At 53.5% G+C, this 14,821-nt stretch overlaps 6 protein-coding genes across 6 annotated transcripts; 4 read left to right on the forward strand and 2 right to left on the reverse strand.

Moving 5' to 3' along the window:
- Positions 1 to 1,157: 1,157 nt before the first annotated feature.
- On the forward strand, positions 1,158 to 3,959 carry mfsA (glucose-inactivated glycerol proton symporter STL1). Its single transcript, XM_073757359.1, has one exon. The coding sequence runs from the start codon at positions 1,598 to 1,600 to the stop codon at positions 3,209 to 3,211; it is 1,614 nt and encodes a 537-aa protein (XP_073617281.1). The 5' UTR covers positions 1,158 to 1,597; the 3' UTR covers positions 3,212 to 3,959.
- Positions 3,960 to 7,240: 3,281 nt separating this feature from the next.
- Positions 7,241 to 9,577, forward strand: BDV17DRAFT_39046 (inorganic phosphate transporter). The gene is made up of 3 exons (XM_073764463.1): positions 7,241 to 7,408; positions 7,460 to 8,908; positions 8,988 to 9,577. Exons 1-3 carry the CDS (start codon positions 7,330 to 7,332, stop codon positions 9,272 to 9,274), a joined length of 1,815 nt encoding a protein of 604 aa, XP_073617282.1. The 5' UTR covers positions 7,241 to 7,329; the 3' UTR covers positions 9,275 to 9,577.
- Positions 9,369 to 11,151, forward strand: BDV17DRAFT_39005 (uncharacterized protein). The gene has a single exon (XM_073764461.1). It carries the CDS (start codon positions 9,644 to 9,646, stop codon positions 10,817 to 10,819), a length of 1,176 nt encoding a protein of 391 aa, XP_073617283.1. The 5' UTR covers positions 9,369 to 9,643; the 3' UTR covers positions 10,820 to 11,151.
- Positions 10,887 to 12,675, reverse strand: BDV17DRAFT_39020 (uncharacterized protein). Its single transcript, XM_073764462.1, has one exon. It carries the CDS (start codon positions 12,174 to 12,176, stop codon positions 10,953 to 10,955), a length of 1,224 nt encoding a protein of 407 aa, XP_073617284.1. The 5' UTR covers positions 12,177 to 12,675; the 3' UTR covers positions 10,887 to 10,952.
- A 254-nt stretch (positions 12,676 to 12,929) lies between these two features.
- BDV17DRAFT_258703 (uncharacterized protein) lies at positions 12,930 to 13,309 on the reverse strand. Its single transcript, XM_073757360.1, has one exon. It carries the CDS (start codon positions 13,214 to 13,216, stop codon positions 13,004 to 13,006), a length of 213 nt encoding a protein of 70 aa, XP_073617285.1. The 5' UTR covers positions 13,217 to 13,309; the 3' UTR covers positions 12,930 to 13,003.
- Positions 13,310 to 13,346: 37 nt separating this feature from the next.
- On the forward strand, positions 13,347 to 14,792 carry BDV17DRAFT_297624 (cellulase family protein; the record flags this gene model as incomplete). The annotated part of the gene is made up of 2 exons (XM_073763528.1): positions 13,347 to 14,481; positions 14,532 to 14,792. 2 exons carry the CDS (start codon positions 13,347 to 13,349, stop codon positions 14,615 to 14,617), a joined length of 1,221 nt encoding a protein of 406 aa, XP_073617286.1. The 3' UTR covers positions 14,618 to 14,792.
- Positions 14,793 to 14,821: the final 29 nt, after the last annotated feature.

Below are 14,821 nucleotides of genomic sequence, written 5' to 3' on the forward strand. Positions count from 1 at the left end.
GAATTCCAGAGCCCTTACATGGAAGCTTCCAGTTCACGATCGGACGCAAGGAGAGCTCGTTGGCGGTCGGCAAGGGACCAGTCACGTGTTCTGTACAAAGCCGGGGAAGCGCCACCACCGCCACCACCACCACCACAAACCATCCTCACTACTCTGTATGCTGTAAGACAAGATTGTGCTACCACCGTAACACCACCTAGTCAGTCAGAACCAACAATTTCAGAATTTTCACCGATTTACGTACGCGCGATCTGACTGGCAGACCGGCGATCAGGAATGACATCACTTGTATCCGAGTTTTAGCCTTTAGGCTTTTGTATGGAGATATCTCGCTTGTTTAATGGAGTGTAGGCCCCACTACGGCTTGGCTTGGGAGACCTGCCCTTTCCGGACGGCGTTTCGCAAGTTGTCTGGTACAAGAAGCCCCAAGCCTCGAAGGATCCGGCGGTGGCATTGTCCAGGGTGCAAGATGAACAAGCGTTGCTTTTGTCGTCGCGTTGGACGTCTGTTACGGTTGGGCTGGTTACACTGCTGATTGGGTGCGGCTGAATGGCGTGGCGAGGAGGAGACTCCGGGGTGACCCCAGGAACAAGGACACAGCCCTGGTGGCTTCGCGTGCTGGTAGCCTGACCAGATTAGTGAGCCTTGAGGGAAGCTGAGGCCATTAATAATTGGTGGGCCGAGGAAAAATAAACACAGCGAATCAGGGCAGTCCCGGAGCCAAGTGCTCCTCTGGGTACGGCAAATCTCGGCTAAGTTGCCCTTCGCTCAGTCGCAACCGAACCGGGCTAAACGCCCGGAAAACACCCGGGGACAAGGCGGCGGGGGATAACGATTACGATAATCGCTGATGCCGCTACGGTCTTTGGTAGCGGTAATTACTGTGCTTCAAGCAGAAACACTATTGTCTCCAACACAGTCCTATGTGGTATTCAGCCCGCTCCTGGCTCCCGTTAATCGGGGAGAGCCGGCTTCACAGAGAACAAAAACAACCGCAGTCGGTCCGTGGCATCGGCATCGGGACAGGTTCGGGACTCTGGTGAGCCGTCGAAGGATGATCGTGCATTGCAATTGACCGGCTACGCGTGGATGGTTGGTTGAAACTTTGACAAGATCGAGTCAGCGCCTTGGCGGATGTAATCTCTGTGTCTTTCTGTCTGGCTGACTGCATGCTTGTGTGGATACTGCGCGCAAAGACCCGGGGATGGTAACTTGGCCGTCGTCAGTGGCATTCTGTTTCGGGTACCCGTTGTTGCAGCAGTATACTGCTACTGGTCTGCTGCGATAGAAGAGTCGGATCCTTCTTGGCACTAAGCCCGCCGTGTGGGTCCGCCAAGCCGTTTTCGGCGGTGGCTTCGGGCGAGTTGCCTCTCTCACACACACTCTGTCTCTTTACAGAGTGGACCTTTCTGGTGGAGGCAACACACCCACAGTCGCCAACCGTTCCCCGCCTGGGGCTCGCTAACAACCCAAAGCCATGGGGGCCGGGGGTATGGAGGCTATATAACTCCTGCCCATCACCTCCTTCCCTGATCCATCAAACTCTCTTTCTTTCCCCGTACTTCCCTGAGTTTGTTCATTGTTCACTACCGTCAATATGTGGACAACAACCTCCGGTCTGTCGGGCAAGCCCCTGAACTGGGCCATCACCTTTACTGCCGTCATGGGTTTCTCACTCTTCGGTTACAATCAGGGTATGATGTCTGGTATCATCGCCGGTACCCAGTTCGTCGATGAGTTCCCCCCTCTTTTCCTCCCTGAGGAACACTCGGATGCGGAATACCGCCACGTTAACGTGCTGCGCGGTGGTGTTACCTCGTGCTACGAAATCGGTTGTTTCTTCGGTGCCCTGTTCTCCATGTTCTACGGTGAGGCGATCGGTCGTTCGCGCATCATCGTCGCTGGTGCCTCCATTCTCATCATCGGTGCCATCATCTCGTCTGTCTCCTTCGGTGCTCAGTGGGGTCTCGGCCAATTCGTCGTGGGTCGTGTTGTCTCCGGAATCGGAAACGGCCTCAACACCGCAACCATCCCCGTTTGGCAGTCCGAGTGTTCAGCCTCGCACAATCGTGGTCTCCTTGTCTGCTTCGAGGGTGCTATGATCGCCGTCGGTACCTTTATCGCCTACTGGGTCGTTTTCGGTCTTTCCTACGTGGAGCAGTCGGTCCAATGGCGGTTCCCCGTCGCTCTCCAGTGCCTGTTCGCCGCGATCGTCGTTCTCGGCGCTTTGTTGCTCCCCGACTCGCCCCGCTGGTTCGTCATGCGCGGTTACGACAAGGAGGCCATTGAGGTCCTTGCCAAGCTTAAGCGCGACTCTCCCGACTCGGATGTCGTCCTGCAAGACTTCAACTTCATGAAGGCCGATGTCGAGATGAGCAAGGCTTCCCAGGCCAGCTGGAAGGTTCTCTTCACCGGTGGCAAGACCCAGGAGTTCCAGCGTATGCTGCTCGGTTGCGCTGGTCAGTTCTTCCAGCAGTTCACCGGTTGTAACGCTGCCATCTACTACTCGACTCTTCTTTTCGAGCAGAACTTGGGTCTGGAGAAGCGTCTTGCCCTGATCATGGGTGGTGTCTTCTCTACCGTCTACGCGCTCGCCACTATCCCCTCGTTCTTCATGATTGAGAAGGTTGGTCGCCGCAAGCTCTTCCTCATCGGTTTCCTCGGCCAGGGTCTCTCTTTTGTGATCACATTCGCTTGTTTGATCAAACCCACCACCGAGAACTCCAAGGGCGCCATCGTCGGTATCTTCCTCTTCATCACCTTCTTCGCCTTCACCCTGCTTCCGCTCCCCTGGATCTACCCTCCCGAGATCAACCCTCTCCGTACCCGTACCGCTGGTGCCGCCGCCTCGACCTGTACCAACTGGATCACCAACTTCGCCGTCGTCATGTTCACTCCCCTCTTTGCCGCTACCTCCGGCTGGGGTGTGTACCTCTTCTTCGCACTCATCAACTTTATCGGTGTTCCCGTCGCCTACTTCTTCATGGTCGAGACTGCCGGTCGTGAGCTCGAGGAAATCGACATCATCTACGCCAAGGCTCATGTCGAGAAGAAGTGGCCCTTCATGGTCGCCAACCACATGCCCAAGCTTTCTTTCGAGGAGATCACCCAGCAGTCCCGCGATCTCGGCCTCGACACCAGCACTCTTCCCCATCAGCACGAGATGGGTCTCAGCGACAACTCCAGCCAGGAGGTCCAGGAGAAGCAGTAATCGTGTTATTAAAAACAAAAAAAAAGAACACGATCTCATCCCATCCCATGCCCGGTCTGGCCCTAGCCCGACTCAGAATAGACGGTTACTGGTTGACGTGACGTCCCGCTTGCGGAACACGCTGCTGGGGGCATGGCTTCTACATATCACACCATTCCTACCTGCGTGCTTGACTGCATTGCATAGATCGGTTCGATAGACCTCGTGTTTCTTTTCTTTTCTTGTCTTCTCTTTCCTTGTGTTTATTCATGTTTATTCCCCCCCATCGATGTTTATTCATGTCGTGCATGTCAGCTAGCCGCGTGCAATTTTCTATGCATCTAGACTGGATCATGCGGCGTGCTATGATTTAGAGGTTAATGATTATTCCGGTTTGGTTGCCGGTAGAATAGCTTATACCCTTGATTACAATCAATGCCTTACTCTATCAACTTTTCACTCGAGTTTCATCTCCCATTGGAGGAATCATTGTAGCATTACTTCCTTTAGTCCCATCATTTCCTTTATTTCTTTTTGACATGCACTTATTGCTTTATGCTCGCGCGTGGGAAGATAGGTACCGTGTCCGTCCCGTCGCATCGACCTCAGCGATCGCGAGTCCGCTAGTCTATTCATCCATCCCACCTCGCACGGGCACGAGGCTCAAAGCCTGGAAATGCTTGTTTGACGCTTGTAGTTTATAGAGAATTTCATTCGCTGGCCCTACGTATCCACCTGCAAAACATGCAATTTGATTTTTGAAACTCGTCGAAACAACTCGGTCCTCATCCACTGCTGAAACGCGAAGGGTCTCATCTGCATTTATTGCCTATCTAGTATGGCGGGAATATATATCTCCACCGCGGCAAGACGCAAAACCACGATCGGAACTTTGAACGTTAGAGGGGTGGACACGCGAGTCGAGATATCTGTTTCGGCAGCGACAATCTTACCCGCACATAACAGTGTTGACTTCATACTCTCCGAGCGACAGCTCGAGCATCCACCTTTGCCTCGACTCTCCAGTCTCGAGTCTCGCGACTGCACGTGATTAAGATCGTGAGCCAACCCCCCCAATACACGTGACTCCCTCTCCGCACTTTCCTCCGCAATTCCACCTTCTGCAGCATCCACCATCACCACGTCCCTATCAATCTGACAGGCTCCAGCAATCCTGCTGTAACAAATCTTGCGCTTCTTTCGCTTTCTTTTAATGATCAAAATGAGATGAAATTAGACAAGATGGTGACGATCGGGCTCCTTCGAATTCGAGCTCGAACGAGTAGGCCGCAGCCGGCGCCAGGGACGACCTTCCTGACGCGTTGAACCCCGCCTTACTTACTTTTTGATCCTGAAACTCGACTGTGATGATACCATAACTTGCTACTTGCTACCTCAAATGCTTGCTTGGACTGCGAGGCACTTTTCGAGCTCCAGCCATCAGCCTAGATTGGCCACGGGGTCTCCGCAACTCCCCCCGCAGTCATTCGGAAGGATGTCATCGGTATACTGCTTTCGTGGCAGGCAGCATCGATCCTAAACGATGTACGACTTTGAAGCCTGAAACCAGCTTTCCTTTTGCTCTCGGCATCATGCCGACCGCTTCGAGAGTCTCGGGAGCAACTCCGGAACTGTCAGATTAAGACAAGAGGCTAGCGATCGGTTACGCACACACCTGGGTACTCGAGCGTCCAGAGGCAGATACCTTACCTCTCGACTCCTTTTCTACGTGCTGCTCCCCAATTCAGCTCGGGATGGAGCTTACTTTGTTTGAACGTCTGCTTGGACCGCCCCCGCACAATTGCAACACCGGACGCGAGGCCCTTGAGATAAAGGTTGGTGAATAATAGAGCTGAAGATGACCATTAGGTCGCCAGATCGTCGATTCTACTTGCCATGACTCTTCGCTTCGCTATTTCGAAAGTCTGCTGGAAAGATGGGTTTGCGCGCTGTCTAACGAGGACCGAGTTAGGCTATTCGAAGACGAACACCAAAGGGTAGACTTAACGGAAGGGAGGATCGGGTATTAAAGGCGGAAATGCGGTGAGAAACACCAGACCGATACCTCAGGCTCGTTCTTTCACTGCGCTGTATGATTGGGCCATAATCTGTGATCCAAGCCTTGATATTGACTGGCTTGAGTGCGGCGTGAGTGCTTAGACATTCGTTCGATGCGTTTTTGTCTCACATACCGAGTATCCCGTACTGGTAGCTGCAGTCGAACAAGGGAGGGGGCTCAGTTCAAGACAAAAATGCATCCTGGACCGTACCTTGATGATAATCAATCCGGCGCCCTACGCTTGGGCGACTTTCCTGCCTTATGGCCCGGTCGCGACCTCCCAGCCTGCCTGTCATCTCAACCGTGCTAGAAAATATACAAGAAGGATTGCGAGGTCGCAGGAACCTTCAGTGCCCGACAGGGATCTACTACTCTGATAGGAACCAAACCCGCTTCCTACTCCCTACTCTGCTCGATTTATGGAGATTGAAAATACGCAGAACTGGTCTGGAACAATATTGTAGACACCCTTGGGCGGCTCCAGCGCTGCCATAATCTACGCCGCTGACAAGGACTTGTCCAGCGCGCATTTGCCGCTCCATGGCAAAACGTGAATGGATCCTGGCCTGAGAAGAGAGTTCAAACTCTACGAGCGATATATCTGCGTCGAATGGAGGTTCCCACTCTTGCATACGGCGCTGCCTATACATGAGGCGGGACGTCATATTGAGCATTTTGGCCGGAACTTCTCAGGAGGGCTGATTTGATACGACAAACCTCTCATCTTGGCTCGCCGCTCATGCAACCCGGTCTCACGCGTAAGGATGTATACGGGATTTGCCTTTTATGAAGTTGGACCGCAGACGAGGGACCACACGGGCTTCCCCAACAGGTAGAATTTTGTATTGAAATTTTACAAGCCTTTGACTGTGGGACAGTGTCTTCTTCGTGTTCTTCTCACATTCTGGGAACTATCGCCGAGACGACTCTAAATGACCGGCTCCGACATCAGACCAATGTCAACATCCAAGAAAAGGCCGAGTCAACTTAAAATGCTTGTCATTTGTCAAGTAAATCGCTCACCATGACGAGCCCTCGGCGCGCAACCTGAGTGGCCCACAGAAAAGAAGCAACGCATGGGAAACTTGGCTCTTGACGAAGGTTAGCAGGAGCGAGTGATTGGACTCTGCTGCGGAAATATTGGCGACACATAGCCAGAGGCGGAGAGAACTCCGCACACGTGCGAGGCTTTTGCGTTTCGATCAGGAGGGAGAGTCTGTCCGCCAAGTGCAGCGAATGCTGACAGCAGCAAATGGTTAACCCCGAAATGTCCGCCCAGACACCCTCAAGCCCGCCAAGCTGGATGGCGTTGATGAAGCCCCGGATCTCTGGTCGCAGCAACTGTCATTACTCCGTGACGACGAATGAAGAGGGCAGAGACAGGAACGTGCTGGTGTTGTCTTTGTGCGAGGGAGGCATTCCGCTCATCTGGTTTGCTTCAGCTCCATCGTCCGCTGCCGCCCTTGCTATAAGATCTATTGGTGAGATAAATACCTCGACATTCCCTGTATCGACGACGACAGGGTTGCAACTGAACGAACGGGAACTGGTATTGACACGGAGGATTATCTATCATGTGGATGGTCAGACCTGGTGAACGACGCATGGTCATGGAGAGTTGCTTGTTTCTGGGTCATGAAATCAACCTCTTCAGAGGACGTGGCCTATACTCCAGTATACTTGATGCAGGGACTCGGGCCACGGGGATGTAACCGATCTGTGGATTGCAGATCAGGGACCTTTGCCGGGGCAAGGTCCTGTCAGGGCTCTGAGAAATCTCTGGGCTGTGTCTAAAGTTACATACTTTACTAGCGCACAATTGACAGCGCCACGATCCCTTGGGGCACGCTTGTACACGGCACCCTGATACTGCAATCGGCCTACCCGGCCATGCTCTCGCATCGGGTATTTTCAAGCCGGCGAGTTATCAGCAAGTGCCAGAAGATCGAAACAAGCCAACACTTGGGAGCAATACCAAGACCGTTGAGAACATAAAAGCCTGGTTTCCTTTTGTTGATCCCCATCTTCCTTGCAGCCAGACGAGAATGAACTACAGCATCGTTGCTTCTCCCTCGTCACCATGGTGCTCACTCAGTACAATTATGTGTTCGCCATTGGAACGTTTTTTGCCGTTTTGGATGCCTACAACAATGGTGCAAGTACGTCTTGCATCTGCCCCTGTCTTTGCCAAAGCATACTAATCGTCTTAGATGATGTGGCCAACGCCTGGGCGACCAGTGTCTCATCTAGGTCGATTAGCTATCGTCAAGCCATGATCTTTGGCACGATATTCGAAATGCTCGGAGCGATCACCGTCGGAGCCAGAACCGCCGATACGATCAAGAACGGAATCATTCCTCACGAATCCTTCCAAGGGAATGCAGGAGTTCAGATGCTTGCGTTCACTTGCGCCCTGGCAGGAGCAGCCTCGTGGGTCATGTGGTGCACTCGCAATTCCGCGCACGTTTCCTCGACATATAGTCTTGTTTCCGCCGTGGCCGGTGTGGGTGTGGCTACTGTCGGAGCATCCCAGGTCGAATGGGGTTGGAATGGTGGACAGGGCCTGGGCGCTATATTTGCAGGCTTGGGAATGGCACCCGCTATTTCCGCTTGTTTTGGAGCAGTCATTTTCATGCTAATCAAGACCGTGGTCCACTGGCGAAAGAATCCCGTTCGATGGGCTGTTTGGACTGCACCGTTCTTCTTTTTGATCGCAGCAACTATCTGTACCTTGTCGATTGTCTATAAAGGATCACCTAACCTCGGCTTAAAGGACAAACCCGCCTGGTATGTTGCGTCTGTCAGCTTGGGGACCGGAGGCGGTGTTTGTCTTCTTTCTGCCATCTTCTTTGTCCCATGGCTGCACGCCCAGGTAATCAAGCGTGATGCCTCAATTCAGTGGTACCACGCTTTCCTCGGTCCGATGTTATGGAGTCGTCCTTACCCTACCGACACGGACACAGCTGTTGCCGTCGTGCCGGACTACGCCGTTCAACAGCACGACCCTGCCTTGCACGGAAACGGCTCTCCCGACACCCTCTTTGAGGGCATGGAGCTTCCAAAGGCTGCTCAGAAGCCTCAGGTCGCCGAGAAGAGTGAGAATATTGGAGTTGTCGAGGCGCAGGTGAAGGATGATTACAAGAAACTCATGCTTGAGACCGAAAACAGGTTGCACGCCAAGCTACGCAAGGGTCGCGGTCCATTAGGCTGGGCGATGCGTACGCTCCACAACAATCCGATGGGAGCAGGTGAAATTTATGAGCTGCACAACCTAAAGACGCTGCTGAGGCGGATTCCGGCCATGGTCGTTGTTGGTGCGTTGTATGGTATGCACTATGACATCCACGCCGCGCAGAGCGGGATTCATGGCACGCCAGAGGGAGCCCGTATGGAGCGGGTGTATGCCTGCGCGACAAAGTACTCGAACGAGGTTGAGCACGCATTCTCGTTTATTCAAGTTATCACCGCGTGTACGGCTTCCTTTGCACATGGTGCGAATGATATCGGCAACTCTGTTGGACCTTGGGCTGTGATGTATGGTGCGTGGAGGACTCGCAATGCAGCTGAATCTGAAGCCGATGTCGCCGTGTGGCAGTTGGCCGTGCTCTCTGCGTCCATCTCGCTTGGCCTTATTACCTATGGATATAACATTATGAAGGGTTTGTCAACTTTCCCAGCTCCCACCTTAACTCTCTTGAGAATATCCTCGGTGGGCTGGTCAAAAGCTAACTTTACCAGTCATGGGCAACAAGATTACCTACCACTCGCCTTCTCGCGGATGTTCCATGGAAATGGGCGCCGCCCTTACTGTCCTCATCTTCTCCCAATACAAACTCCCCGTTAGCACATCGATGTGTATCACCGGCGCAACAGTCGGCGTCGGCCTCTGTAACGGCACCATTAGGGCGGTTAACTGGCAACGAGTGGGACTTCTCTTATTTTCTTGGATCATGACCATTCCTATTGCTGGAACCTTGGCTGGTGCTATAATGGGCATTGTGCTGAATGCTCCGCGTTTCGCTTAGTTGGCTCGGTGGATGGAGGATGATGATGCGTTGGTGCGGTTATCCGGACTTACGCGTCGAGAGAAAGAAGACGATGACTCCTCTCAAGAGTGTGATATGAGATGGCTGTGAGCACGAGAAAAAGAATGAATCAGAACCCTCCCTAATCCCTGATACACGGCCCAACAATACAGAGCCTGGAGACTTGGCCACATTTCGTCTTATGCACCGCCACACTCCAGTGACGTAGACGTACCACCTCAGGCAGATATTCAGGCAGCAACCCCACGCGACCCCACAGGCAACAGCAGAGACAGTATACAAGTCAGTTACATTGACAACATCTCCATTTTTCTTTTTTCAAAACACGCATCAATTCCGACACTGAACATGACAAACACAGGTCCAACGCTCCACGTACCCACCTACACAACATACACCCTACAAACCACATCCCCCCTCTTCACAACCCTCCCGCCAGAGATCCGTACCCAAATCTTCACCTACACCCTCTCCCCCTTCGAAGACAACTCAAACCCCTACCAGAAAGAAACATACTGGGCGCGCCCGGGGTACAATGCACCACAGAAGACATGCACCGAGTTACTGAGGACTTGTAAAGCAATCTACGCAGAGACATGGTTCTTGCCGTTCGCGTTGGCGGAACATGTCTTCTACCTCACGGGGCGGGATCGCGCGCCTGGGATGCGGATTGCGGGTAAAAATAGGAGTGGAAGGGCATTCGGGGAGTGTCTAGAGATGGTTCATCAAGTCCATAACAAGAAGACTGAAGATGAAGGGAGAGCACCACTGGAAACAGGAAACATCCAGGTCTTCGCCCAACTTTACATGCTTGAACCGGGCGATGCGTTCCAGCGTCTATTGAACACTCCATATCTCCGACCACGACAAGTCCGGCTCACGATCCGGTACACGGATTTCTGGCACTGGGAGAATAATCGCCGACTTTACATCGACGGGAAGTGGGTTTCTGTTGTGCGGTTCCCTGAAAGCGTGAGGCGGTTCGTTGTTGATTTTGAGAGTATCGACAGGCGGAGGGGGGAGGTTGATATTATTGCCGGCCAGGCTGTTGAGAAGTGGGTGTTTCGACGGACGGACGACCGCGTCTTGACTGCGAAGAAGGAGGACCTTGCTGTGTCCCGCTGGACAGGGAGTTCCATGTTCGGCAGTCGCCGGTGGATCCGCGATGAAGTTCGACCGGGGGAGTTGGACTACTATGTCGTCACGGCAACATGGACGGTTTCTAGAGCCCAAGCCAATGCGGAGAAATCAGACGAGCACACCCACCCAGCTCCCCAAGACACCGTCACTGGATCCACTCCAAATTCAGATGCAGATTCCCGCCCCACAGTCCGCGTCCCCGAAGTCTTCACCCAGCCCCTCCCGCCCTACGCTGGGAACACCTTCATCACGGAGCTGGATATGCGCGAGGCCGGGGTGACCATGGGCATGGACGCGGCGGAGTCCTGGGAGGCTGTGAGGGCGTACCGGAATAGTCGGCGGCGCGCGCTTCTTCCTGCCCCTCCGCCTAGGCGCGTGCTTTGATAAGCCGGGCTACTGTATTATGACGTCCAGACCACCTGGCGATCGAGTCCTGAGTCGTGTAGGTAGTGGGATAGCAACCGAATAATTTCCCATCTTGTTCAACTGGGGATCTCCATCTCTATACATGTCTATTCTATTCAAACACAAAATCCGGAATACTCTTAGTAAACGCATAGTACTCACTATTGCGCTTCTTCGGCCCTAGCAACGCGCCCTCCCTCCGCACCAACCACTTCCAGAACTTCCTCGCCTGATGCAGGTCCCTTCCGAAGCAATGCCAGGCCGTGACAACAAGCTCGTCAGAATCCGCATCATACTCGACACGGAACTTCGTAGGGCAACTGCGACACCACCATACGAATCCCTTCTGCCTTGAGCCAGCCTCTATCTGCGCCTGTTCAAAGGGACACGATTCTCGGAATGTACTACCCGGCGCGACGCCTCGTCGTCGAGACGCCGGGAATGCGCTTGCGACGGCACGCGTGAGAAGCGACCCATTCGGGACATGGTGCCTTGTACGCTGCGACTCGGGCGTCGGCGCCGTGCTGGTGGATAGATGCGCGCAGACGCGGAAAGGCAGGGATGTGATGGCCACGGCATGGAGACGTGATCGAGGCACGGAGCTCGACAAACGATGTTCTTGTCTGAGGATCAGGTTGCCATCTACCCAGCTGGCTGAGGAGCGAAGACGGTAGTTGGCCTTTCCGCGTTTAGTGGTGAAGTCGCCGGTGAAGAGGTCGATTGGGGTTGCACTTGCATTTCTCGCGGAGCTTTTGGGCCGCGACTGAAACGCCTCGTTGATGTGCGTGTAGACGACGGTATACGTTCCTGAAGGCGTCTGCGGCCAGTAATCAACCGACGCCCCCTGGCCCAGACAAAGGCTCGTGAACTTTGTTGTGCGATGCGCATGGGGCGCCTTGATCGGGGGATGGAGTATCTGGCAGCGCGGGCAGAGTTGAAGCTCCGGATTATCTCGCTTGAGGAGCTCATGTAGAGAAGTGTCCGTTCTTCTGTAAGACAGTTGGGTGCTCCGGCGGAAATAAGTCCATGACGCGGTGCCGATTGCATGGAGAGCGGCCTTGCATGTTAGGGTTAGGCATGCCTCGGATGAGGGGGGCAGACGGGCGACTATTTCGTCGAACAGCTCCCTGGGCAGACTGAGGAGGCGTAAAGTGCGATTCGGATCGCGTTCGATATCGGCGAGTGACCGCTGCAGGTAGCTTGGTTTGGGGTTGCATTTCTTGGGCGGACTAGGGTTTCCCTCGGGGTTCTGGCCGTGGCTGCGTGTCGCCCGTTTCGCGGATTCCACCCCGATGGGCGACTTGCGGAGTCTCTTGGATCTTCTGACGGGAGGCATCTTTGATCTGCGGCGCTGTCTGCAGGATTTTCAAGGCGAGGCTTCATTTTTATGAGGCTTTGTCAATCCAGGTAGCCAACTGGTGCCTGGCTCTGCCTGGCCGTGCCTGATCGAGAGGGTCCACAGTCCAGCTAAGAGGATCGTTGCTTGGAATAGAACTTGCAAAGCCCCCGAGACAGCAGCTTGATTCAAAGCAAGGAGCTGGAAAGTACCAGTGCTTTTTTGGAATTTTTCGAATTATATCGCTGGCATCTGAATAAGTCATCTTGCATGTACTGCGCCCTGGGGACACGGTCCGTGCGTTTAGATAGCATTTATAGACTAGTCGTAAACGCGCTTGCTCACAGCAGCTAATCAATAGTATCTTGGTAGTCACGTACGGCTATGAGGCTTGGGAAGCAAGTTTTCTCCGCGTGGTGACTTTATGAGCATGGTTTTCCTGCGCACCCGGGCGAGGGTGCAGGTTCCTTTACAGTCCGTATAGTCAGCCCACCATGGCTTGCACAATTCAGTTGGAAAACTATGCGACGTACTTTTCCTGAGCAGCGTCCGTCTGATTCACTCTCAGGAACTGGGGCGACATGTGTCTCTTCTGCGTGACTTGCAAGTCCCTACCGCATGGCTGTACTAGGCCTTGGTTTCTACCAATCGCAAACAGACCTCCTCCTCGGTATACAGCTTCCAAGAGTCGGCCATCCCGGACTCACTCCCGCGCCTACCCTTGTTAGCTAAAGGGTAATAGTAGCCTTCGGTCATGGCCCAGGATAGTTCGTATTTTCTCTTCAGCAGGAGGGCAAGATTACTTACATCATACCCCGCACTCTAATCTAGATTCTGCGACTCGCGCATCGATCCCAGTTGGGAAATTCTCCGGTTTCCCCACGTCCAAGGTCTTGGTCCAATGCCCCAGTTTTCGGGGATATCGGAAGGGTAAAGGCATCAGGAGACCCGTGCATATCGTCTGCTGCAGTATGCAGTATTTGCGGGCCTACGCTGCATGCCTTGCAGAATACTACGTCAATGCCCAGATTACTCCTCATGTTTCCCCTCTCAAGTCACCTTCCATACTATGGGCAGGCAGAATCACATAAATAGTCGAACGGCTGCCTATGGCCTCAACCCCAGAAATGATCCTGAATCCCAAAGCTTCCATCCTTCCCCGTAGCAGTTATGAAGATATCTCAGTACCTCGTCCTCTCATTTCACCTCCTCGCTGCAGCCGCCCTAAATACCCCCTTCTCCGTCTCTGGAAGATGGATTCTCGATTCCACCGGCGCACCCGTTACCTTCGCAGGTGTTAACTGGCCCGGGACTGGGGAGGCCATGATCCCCGAGGGCCTCCAATACGCCTCTATTGAATCGACCTTGATCAAGATCAAATCGCTAGGAATGAACGTCATCCGACTCACCTTCCCGACGGAACTTGTAGACGACATCTACGACAACGACGGCGACACGACAGTCCTAGACTCGTTTATCAACGCGCTAGGCGCCGAAAATGGAACGGAAGTCTTTAACCAGATCACCTCACTCAACCCACAGATCACAAACACCACAACCAGACTGCAGGTCTACGACCTCGTCGCCGAGGAGGCAAATAACCAGGAAATATACGTGCACCTGGACAACCACATCTCCAAAGCAATGTGGTGCTGCTCGACCGATGACGGCAACGCCTGGTTCGGGGATACATACTTTGACGTGGATAACTGGAAACGTGGACTCGAGTACATGGCCCGCCATGCGGCTAGCTGGCCTGCGTTTACCGGGATCGGACTGCGGAATGAACTTCGCAAGCCGGGAAGCGCAAACCCGGACTATCCGTACAATTGGGAGACGTGGTACAGTCAGATGAGTGACGCTGCGGAGAGGGTGAATGCCGCGAATCCGGATGCGTTGATTTTCTTGTCGGGGTTGAACTATGATACCACGCTGGCGCCTATCCCAACGGGGGAAGATCTCGGCGAGGGGACGACCTTCCTTCTTGATGATTTTGAGTACGCGGATAAACTTGTTCTGGAACTGCACACGTACGACACACAAACAGCAAGCTGCGCGAACCTCTCTGGCGCACTTTGGAACGGGGGGTTCAATGCGCTAGACGATACTGATGAAAGTATCGTGAACGTCATGCCAGTCGTTCTGACCGAGTTCGGATTCGCTCAGGACGAGGAAACCTGGCAGAGCGTTTATGCGTCTTGTTTGCGTGAATGGATTCCGGAGCAGCAGGCTGGGTGGATGGTCTGGACGATTAGTGGGAGTTATTATATTCGGAGCGGGGTGCAGGATTATGATGATACTTGGGGTGAGTATAGGCGCTTTTATTGAATATTTCGTTGATCTAACTATGCACAGGTATTCTGGATCATACATGGTCTGACTGGCGCAATCCGGTGGCTATTGAGCAGGGGTTGCGGGTTATGGTTGAGGGTTCTACTTAGGATGCAAGTAGTGTTGCTCTGGTGGGATACTTAGGGGAAGAGGCCCTGCGGGACTGTGTGTCCGGGGTTATGGTACTAGCTGTGCACTGGCAATGATAGATATATGGATATTCATGACGGTCGAGCCTAACTATGTAGGGGACCAGATGGCCTTGTTCCACAGGCTGTGGTCCTGGACAGTTGACCGGCTGTGACGGAAAGTGT

Source organism: Aspergillus undulatus (genome assembly GCF_047715775.1).
Source record: "Aspergillus undulatus strain CBS 261.88 unplaced genomic scaffold BDV17scaffold_14, whole genome shotgun sequence".
In the NCBI taxonomy this organism is placed as follows: Eukaryota; Fungi; Ascomycota; class Eurotiomycetes; order Eurotiales; family Aspergillaceae; genus Aspergillus; species Aspergillus undulatus.

Excerpts from the sequence above, each read along its gene's own strand:
- mfsA (XM_073757359.1), top strand. The coding sequence starts at position 1,598 with ATGTGGACAACAACCTCCGGTCTGTCGGGCAAGCCCCTGAACTGGGCC.
- BDV17DRAFT_39046 (XM_073764463.1), top strand. The coding sequence starts at position 7,330 with ATGGTGCTCACTCAGTACAATTATGTGTTCGCCATTGGAACGTTTTTT. Across the intron at positions 7,409-7,459 it reads TGCCTACAACAATGGTGCAA|ATGATGTGGCCAACGCCTGG; the intron begins GTACGTCTTGCA and ends TAATCGTCTTAG. Across the intron at positions 8,909-8,987 it reads TGGATATAACATTATGAAGG|TCATGGGCAACAAGATTACC; the intron begins GTTTGTCAACTT and ends TAACTTTACCAG.
- BDV17DRAFT_39005 (XM_073764461.1), top strand. The coding sequence starts at position 9,644 with ATGACAAACACAGGTCCAACGCTCCACGTACCCACCTACACAACATAC.
- BDV17DRAFT_39020 (XM_073764462.1), bottom strand. The coding sequence starts at position 12,176 with ATGCCTCCCGTCAGAAGATCCAAGAGACTCCGCAAGTCGCCCATCGGG.
- BDV17DRAFT_258703 (XM_073757360.1), bottom strand. The coding sequence starts at position 13,216 with ATGAGGAGTAATCTGGGCATTGACGTAGTATTCTGCAAGGCATGCAGC.